This window comes from Tupaia chinensis, unplaced genomic scaffold, assembly GCF_000334495.1.
Source record: "Tupaia chinensis unplaced genomic scaffold, TupChi_1.0 Scaffold000037_21, whole genome shotgun sequence".
NCBI classification, from domain to species: Eukaryota; Metazoa; Chordata; class Mammalia; order Scandentia; family Tupaiidae; genus Tupaia; species Tupaia belangeri.
Window position 1 is genome coordinate 780,788 of NW_006159480.1, and position 9,638 is coordinate 790,425.

A 9,638-nucleotide genomic window follows, 5' to 3' on the forward strand; every position below is an offset into this window, starting at 1 on the left:
TTTTTTTTTTTTGAGAGGTTTTTGCTATAGGGCACATGTGCTCGCCAGAAAGAGACAGAGAGAAATCACCCCCTAGGGGGGATGGCCATGCTGCAATCCCTTCTCCGCCATTCTCCTCTTGGGATCTTGAGCATGCACACACATGTGCCCAGTGTGAGTTTAAACCACTGGGACTCGAACTGCAGTTGACTACATGGGAGTTCAGCGACATAGCCATTACACCAACTGCTGGCCCCTGAATAGATATTTTTCAACAGCCAACAAAGTCAGGGAAAAAATGCTCAACCTAAGTGTCTATCAACAGACAAATGGATAAAGAAAATGTGAAATACATACATAATGGAACACTACTCAACCATTAAAGAGAATGAAATCCTATATTTGAAGCAAAATGGGTAAGCCTAGAAGACATTATATTAACTGAAATAAGCCAGGCACAGAAAGAAATACTGGATCATTCCCGTCATCTGTGGAAACTAAATAAGAGGAACTCATAAAATGAGAGAATAGTGATTACTAAAGTCTGGAAAGGGTCAGGAGGAGGGGGTTAGAGAGATTTTTGTTAATGGACACAGAATTACCAATAAGAAGAACAAGGTCTAGTGTTACTTAGTACAATAGGGTAACCACAGTTAAGAGCAATGTGTGTTTTTTTTTTTTTATCTTGAATTAGTTAAAATGGAGGGTTCTGAATGTTCCCAAAACAATGACAAATGTTTGAGATAATGGATATGCTAATAACTGTGGTTTAATCATTACACATTGTATTCTTGTACTGTGAAATCATATTGTACCCTATAAATATGTACAATTATAATAGGTCAATTAAAAAGTAAAAAATGGGGGCCAGCAGATGACATTGTAGTTAAGATGCTGGACTCCCACATATGGCTGACCGAGGTTTGAGTCCTAGATATGATAGCTTGCTTTCTCACTTTTTCTGTCTCTTTCCTCTGTTGTACACATGTACCCTATAACAAGTAATAAAATTAATTTTTTAAAGTAAAACCAAATGCTGGTGTTGTAGAATAAACTGCTAATAGATTTTTATCTCTGAGGGACAAAAAATATTTTACCTTCTTTAGACTTTGTTACTTGATTTTTTTTCATGTATTATATTTAGAATATAAACAAAAATTAGCCGTGTTTCCTCTGTTATACTTTCTCCTTTCTCTTAGGTCCTTTACTTTTTTTTTTTTTGGAGAGATTTTCACTGTAGGGCGTGTGCGCTCGCCAGACAGACAGAGAGAGACATAGAGACAGAAAGTGAGAAATCACCCCCCAGGGGGGATGGTCACGCCGCAATCCCTTCTCCTCCATTCTCCTCTCGGGATCTTGGGCACGCACGCACACACGCCCGGCATGAGTTTTAAGCCACTGGGTCCGGGACACGAACCGCGGTCGACTACGTGGGAGTCCAGCGACATAGCCATTACGCTAACTGCTGGTTCCCTCTCTTAGGTCCTTTATACAAATGGTCTGTAACATACAACTAAACCTTGGTCATATTGTGTCCTAAGTAGAAGATTCTACAAGTGATACTGAAGGACCCCGACCACAGGATTTGAGCAAGATCTTTTCACAGAAATAATCTCATCTTGGCCTGAGCATTTTGAATTTCTTGCTCATGGACTAGGTATATAAGCTTTCCAAAAGTAGAAGACATAGTCATACTTGGAAACATTCCTTAAAGTGTGGCATGGAAAACATACCTTCCTAAAGAAATGCATAATAACATATATAAATGGTAGGTAGAAAATACAAGACATTCAATTTTTTTTGGTTTTGGAGAGATTTTTGTTATAGGGTACATGTGCTTGCCAGAAAGACAGAGACAGACAGAAAGACAAAGTGAGAAATCAGCCCCCACAGATGCTACAATCCCTTCTCCTCCATCCTCCTCTCGGGATCTTGGGCACGCACGCACATGGCATGAATTCAGGCCACAGGGTCTGGGACTCAAACCTCAATCGACTACATGGCAGTCCAGCGACATAGCCATTACACCAACTGCTGGTCCCAAGACATTCAATTTGTTTAGTAATCAGGGGTGCCATTACATGCCTATCAGATCAACAAAATATTTTGACTATAGTAAAAGTGTTGGCAAAGAAGTAGAGAAATGGGACCTATCATACAGTGCCTTTTGGAATGTAGATTGGAGCAAGTATTTTGCATATCCTCTTTAATGAATTCTTCTTCTGGCTCTATATTCTGGAGAAATGTTTTGATTTGTGTATCAGGTATAGCAAGGTTTCTATTTGTAATAGCCAGTAACTAGAAACAGCTCAAATTATTTCTAAAAATCCAAAATTCTCAAATTCATTTTATGAAGCCTCCATCATCCTCACTCCCAAAAAAGAGATGACAAAAAAGGAAAACTACAGACCAATACCTCTGATGAATAAAATGAAAAAATTTTCAACAAGATACTTGCAAATTGTATCCAACAACATATAACAAATATTATTTATCATAACCAGGTAGACATTATTCCAGGGATGCAAGGATGGTTCAACATACACAAGACCATAAACATAATACACCATATTAACAGAAAGAAAGATAAAAACCATATGATCATTTCAATCGATGCAGAGAAAGCATTTAATAAAATATAACATCCCGTCATGATTAAGACTCTTAGCAAGATTGGTATAGAAGGGTCATTTCTCAACACAATAAAAGCCATGTATGAAAAAAAAAAAAAACTATAGCTAACATTATACTAAATGGGGAAAAGATCAGAGCTTTTCCACTAAAAGTACTAGACAAGGCTGCCCACTTTCTCTACTTCTTTTCAATATAAGTGCTGAAAGTCTTAGCCAATGCAATCAGAAAGAGAATAACATAAAGGGCATTCAGATAGGCAAAGAAGAATGGAAAATATCTTTATTTGCAGATGACATGATGTATAATTAGAAGACCCAAAGTTTCCATGAAAAAACTTCTTAAAGTAATAAATGAATACAGTAAAGTGTCAGGATATAAAATCAACATTCAAAAGTCTATAACATTTCTATATACAAACAAGTTGAACAAAGTAGATCTCAAGAAAGGAATCCCATTTTTACCATAGCTACAAAATGTGTAAGATACCTAGGGGTAAACCTAAGGAAGGTTTACAAAGGAAATTATGAAAATCTTTAAAAAGATAATGAAAATGACACAAAAAAGTGGACAGACAGTCCATGTTCCTGGATTTGAAGAAGTAATATAATAAATATACATATTTAATGCAATTCCAATCAAAATACCAGAGACATTCTTCACAGATCTAGAAAAGACAACCATAGAATTTGTCTAGAATCATAAAAGGCTTTGTATTGCCAAAGCAATCCCGCGCAAGAAGAGTGGAGTGTGTGGCATCTCACTCCCTGACCCAAAAATATACTACAGAGCTGTGATAATCAAAACAGTGTGATATTGGCACAGACAGACAAGTGGACCAATGGAATAGAATAGAGACCCTAGAAATAATCCCCCAAACTTACAGCAAACTGATTTTTGACAAAGGATACTGGTCAATCCAGTGGGAAAAGGAAAATCTCTTTAACAAATGATGCTAGAAAAACTGGGTGTCCACCCGCAGAAAGATTAAACTGAATTCCCATCTTTCGCTATTAACAAAAATCAACTCAAAATGGATCAAAGATCTAACTGTAAGACCTCAAACTATAAAACTACTGGTGGAAAACACGGGAAACTCTGGGAGACATTGGGGTAGGCAACGATTTCTTAAATAAGACTCCCAAAGCAATAATCCCAGGCAGTAATTCCTAAAATAGACAAGTGGGACTATATCAGATTAAGAAATTCTTGCACAACAAAGGACACAGTAATTAGTGTGAATCAACAACCTTCAGAGTGGAAGAATAATTTTGTCAACTATGCCTCAGATAAGAGACTGATAACCAGAATACACAGGGAACTCAAACAGGCCCCCCCCCAAAAAAAAAGATTAACCCAATTTAAAGACGGGAAAATGAGCTGAACAAAAATCTAAGGAAGATGTATGAACAGCATATGAGCATATGTTCTACATCCCTCATCATAAAGAAGATGCAGATTAAAACACAATGAAATACTACCTAATCCCTGTCAGAATGACAAAGATTAAAAATACAAAAAATGGTAAGTGTTGGCTGGGTTGTGGTGAAAGGGAAACTCTCCTATACTGTTGGTGGAAATAAAAATTGCCCCAGCCACTATGGAAAACAATATGGAGGTTCCTCAAAGATCTACAAATAGAATTACCATTTGATCCAGCAATTTCACTTCTGGGTATCTACCCAAAGGACAGGAGAATGCTCAGTCAGAAAAGTGCTTGCACATCAATGTTTATTGAGGCATTATTCATAACTGCTAAGACATTAAGAACCAACCCAAATGTCCACGAACAGATGAATGGATTGAAAAAAGTGTGACATGTATATTCTGTGGAATATGATTCAGCCATAAAACACAACAAGATCCTGGCATTTGATAGAAAGTGGTTGAATATAGAAGATGTATTGTTGAATGAAGTAAGCCAGGCTACGAAAGAAAGATACTGTATGTATTCACTTAATATATACCGACTATTCACACTTTATGGTAGATATTAAAATACTGGAGGGCATAAAAACAGTGAAAATAGTTACAGATGCTGAAGACAGTGTGGAACAGGGTTGGAGGAGAGAAGAGAAGAGCACAGAGAAGGAAATCAGGAGAAAAATAGGCATGGCATTTGTAGGACACAGAAACGGTTTATTATCTGTTGATGACAACATGTATAGAATTCTCAACTGGACTAGTCTGAGAAGTATTTCATGCTGGGTAAATTCTCTTTATAAGCCAAATGATGTATAATGATTTAATGCTTAAAAATAATAATTAAAAAATTTAAAAACAAAGAGCCTTAACACAGAATGGGAGAAAATATACGCAAACTATTCTTCTGACAATGGATTGATAACCAGACAATATAATGAACTCAACTGGTTCCCTCACAAAAAGTGGATAAATTAGACTAATAATCTAATCTAAAAATAAGCAATCAGTCTGAACAGATGACTCTCAAAAGAAGCTGTAGAAACAGCTAAGAAGTATATGAAAAAAAATGTTCAACATAGGGAAATGCAAATCATCACCTACCCCCAGTCAGATGGCTATGATAAAAACAAACAAAAACCCCACAAAACAAAATGAAAAATGTCAAAGAATAACAAGTACTGGTGAGGTTATGGAGAAAAGGGAACACTCCTCTGCTATTGGTGGGAATCTATAACTAGTACAGCCACTGTGTAAAACAGTGTGAAGGTTCTTCAAAAATCTTAAAATATGACTACTTTTTAACCCAGTAATATCACTACTGGTTATATACCCAAAGCACAGGAAATCAATCTGTTGAAGAGACATCTGCACATCCATCTTTATTATAGCTCACAATAGCTAAGACATGGAATCATATAAGTGCCCAATAACCAATGCCCAACAACTCAGCCATAATGGACAACAATATTCTGTTACTTGAGACAAGGTAGATGAACCTAGAAGATATAATGCTAAGTGAAATAAGCCAGGCTATGAAAGACGAATACCATATATCCCTGTTTAACTGATGTGAAGTGACCTCACTCATTAGCAGAAGGTAAAATACTCTATAGTATAAAAGTAAAGGGAGTATTTTTTTATTCTAGTAGCTGCATGGTGGTGGGAGGTGGGGCAGATCAAGAAAAGTTGATTAAGGACACACGTGCATAAACAAGTTGAATAGGTTATGGAATCAAAGAGTTAAAAGTGACATCGACTGGGCCAGCCAATGGTGTGGAGGTTAAGGCAGCTAGATCTCACACGGGTGACTGTGGTTTGAGTTCTGGACCCAGTGGTTTGAAAATCATGCAGGTCACATGTGCATGCATGACTGACTTTCCAAGAGGTGAATGCGGAGAAGGGATTGAGGTGTGGCTATTCCCCCCGGCGGGTGATTTCTTACATCTCTCTCTGGCAAAAGCACATATCATATAAGCCAAAACAAAGTGAAACAAAACAAAAACGTCATTGACTGTTCAATACATACTTTCAAAAAACCCCAATAGAACAAAACTCAAATGTGCACAACACAATGTTTTAGTTGAAGATTAATATGATCAGGGAGGATAATATAGGGGATTTTAAGCTGTAAGCACTATTCTAATTATTTTTTTTTGAGAGGTTTTTGCTATAGGGCGCATGCACTCACCAGAAAGAGAGAGACAGAGAGATAGCGAGAAATCAACCCCTAGGGGGGATGGCCCACGCTGTAATCCCTTTTCCTCCATTCTCCTCTGGGGATCTTGGACACGCACACACCACGTGCCCGGCATGAGTTTAAGCCACCGGGTCCGGGACTCGAACCATGGTCGGCTACATGGGAGTCCAGTGACATAGCCATTATGCCAACTGTTGGTCTCCAGACTTTTTATTTTTTAAGGCAAAAAAATGCTTAGTTACGCCTCTGTAGAGTTGCCTCTCTGCTTGATCATCTTTGGATAAGAAGCAGTTTTCTTCCTCCAGAGGTGAGAGTTGTTTTTAGATGGGCATATTTAAATCGGCACAGTAAGAGTTTCAAGTCATCTTTGTTTACACATTTAGCTCAATTCCTTTACTTTTTTTTTTTTTTTTACCACATTAGTTTATCTCGTAACTCTTGCTTATTCTGTGACACAAAGGTGTACAAGCATGATATTTGCTAATGGTGGTGACTTTTTTGAACAGTTAGGGAAAAAGCAGTGAGTGTCAGCTTGATCCCTACCACATACCATGCACATGGCAAGCATCTGACATACATTCATGAATTTTCCCAGGACTGTAGGTGGTAGGACTCTCATACTGAGGCTTATAAGGCTTGAAGACTTTGTCCAGGTTCACAGACCATTTGGTTACAGAACTGACTTGGTATGTCATGTGCCTGCCTCTAGAATCAGTGCTCCTTCTGTCACGGTGCCACGTGCCTACCAGGAAGACCTGTGTAATGTGACTACACAGCTGAAGGACATATCTCCATAGGTCTTTTCATCCTGAACCAGCCAGCCACATTTCATCTGCTCAGCAACTGCCTTTAAATATTATGTTGAAAAAGGGTCTATTATTGAGCTGGCTTTGTAGCCTGGTGGTTAATGCAGTGGATCCCACATGGGGGACCATGTAGTTTGAGTCCCGGATCTAGTAGCTTGAGAAACGTGTGCACACGTACACACACACACACCAAAAATCCTGAAAGGAGTGAGAGATGAAAGAGAAGGAACTGTGGCATTATCATACCCCATGGTAGGTGCTTTCTCTTCTCCCTCTTTATCTCTAATGAGCACATATGTGCTCTAGAAACAAAACAAAAAACCCCACAAGGTCTACTACCCGTTAGGCTGTTTGTTCAAGGACAAGACTTCAGAGATGGTCTTCATAGGACTGATGTCAACTGGTGTGCCATAGGGAACTCTGGGGAAGCTGACCAGCTTGACCCCCAGACCCCTAGTCTGGTTAAACCCTGGAAAGACTCTGTATGACTCGAACAAGGAAAACTATCATAGTTTAAGTAATATTGTACTGGACTGTCTGGTCTTGGTACCTGATAATATCCTCTGTCCCCCATTAAATGTAGAGATATACAATTAGAGATACACAATTACTTGAGTGACAATAGGCGACTTTACTGAAAGGCAAGGGAGAAAAATCCCAGAAACCAAAAGAAAGTTTATACTAATCAGTTTCCAGGGCTGAGAAAGAAAGTGAGAAATCACCTGCCCCAGGAAGATGGCCATGCCATAATCCCTTCTCCATTCTCCTCTTGGGATCTTGAGCACACACATGCATAGGCCTGGTGTGAGTTTGAGCCACTGGGTCTGAGACTTGAACTGCAGTAGACTACGTGGGAGTCCAGTGACATAACCATTATGCCATTTGCTGGCCCCAAGAAAGAATTATTCCTTTCACAGTAGAGACTCCTTTTCCCCTTTGTGGTAGAGGTGGAGGGACACTTACGGTGTGTTGATTACCAAGCGGTCCCACTGTCCCTTGATGTCGTCTTCAGACGGCTGTTCAGTGATATATAGGCCATCAAACTCGAGCTTCCTGGCAATTTCTTTTTCTCTTTTGAATACCACCAAAGGGACCTAGGAGTAGGAAGACACTGGTTACTTAGAGAAGACCTTGAGATTAAAGCACCTGCTCCCAGGTACTTGTCACAAATTAACCTTTTAAGGGGGCAATAGTGGGACCCGTAGTGTGCCTGGTTGTGTGACCAAAGCAAAATAAATCTCTTCTAACTATTTGGCTAACTATTTTACCTCTCCAAAAGCTGATCTGATCTGGGCCACTCTTTAATGTTTCAGTTACATAGATGGATGATATTAATATTAATGCAGACTGGGCTCCTTGACCATCCTATTGGGAAGGCCGTATTTATATGAGTCCTAGAGCTAATGAGTTAGGTCTAAGTAAGTAAGTAGAACTAAGACTTAGGAAAATAAACTATTCTAGAATAGAACAGCCAGCCATAAGAATATGACAAAATATTCCAACCCCCTTCAATGGCCAGGGTTATATTCCTCTCATGGCTTTGAAGTTCAGTTGGTAAAATATCTTGATAGCTAGAAGAAGAAGATAGAGTGGGTTTTGCTCATGGGCTTTTGGTATTGAGGTTATTTTCTTATATTCTTCCCAATAAAGAATTTCCAACAGAGAAGTACACTTATTTTTCTATGATCACTCCCCATTCTCTTATTGTAACTTTAATTTTAGACTAGATATGTTGGCATGGCTATAAAGACCTACCACCAAAGAGAAAGGAATAGGGAAATAATGCACTTGCCTGGCTCATTACTAAACATACACACAGTTCAAATATGGGACAGGGTTAAATGAGGTGAGAGGATACTGCTGAAATCTCAGGAAATGAGAAGTCAGAATAGCCTAACTCCTCTAGCTAAGAAGACACAGCCACAGCTCCTCATACAGCTGGGATGCCACTCAATGACATCTCTGAGACCTTGGTCCCTGAACTTTCTTCCACTAAATCTCAAAGCTCATGATATGCATATGCCCCACACTACTCCTTGTTTCCAAAACAGAAGGATAAAATTCAGATAATGTTTTAAAAAGAGTTTACTTCCCCCCCCCGCCCCCTTAAAAAAAACAAAACCACCCTGGGGAAATAAAAGATGAAAGTGGCACGCGCTAATAATAGGCATTACACACTGTGAGGGATCGATGATTGCTGTTAGTTAATGGATGATGTGGGATAGGAAACAGAGCAATAGCTACTGTGAGGAATGTCTGCTCCATTTTGAAAAAGCTCTGAGGAACAAGCCTATCACTAAGTTTGAGAGTAGTGCTCATCTCTGGGACACCAAGCATTGCCCTTCTATCTTCTAGGAGTTTTATACCCTTGGAAATAGAACTTCCACATTTTTGCTCCCTAGGTAGTGCACTCTTTGGCTCTAGGTCACCATTATATCTGTACCCCATTGGACAATCTGAGCTCTCAGATTTTCAACACTCTGGGGTTTGCTATGTCCAGTGTTCTACATCTATTTTTCTTTTACACACATTATTCATCTAATTCCCCCAGCAACTTTAGATATTAATATACTCATTTTTAAAGGTGAGGAAGCAGGAAT

At 38.9% G+C, this 9,638-nt stretch overlaps 1 protein-coding gene across 1 annotated transcript in view; it reads right to left on the reverse strand.

The window, feature by feature from the left end:
- RYR3 (ryanodine receptor 3) overlaps positions 1 to 9,638 on the reverse strand; it is a 143,613-nt gene that overhangs the window by 13,206 nt on the left and 120,769 nt on the right. The window contains 1 exon segment of the mRNA XM_014588380.1: positions 8,002 to 8,132. Within this exon segment, the coding sequence (XP_014443866.1) occupies positions 8,002 to 8,132 (131 nt within the window).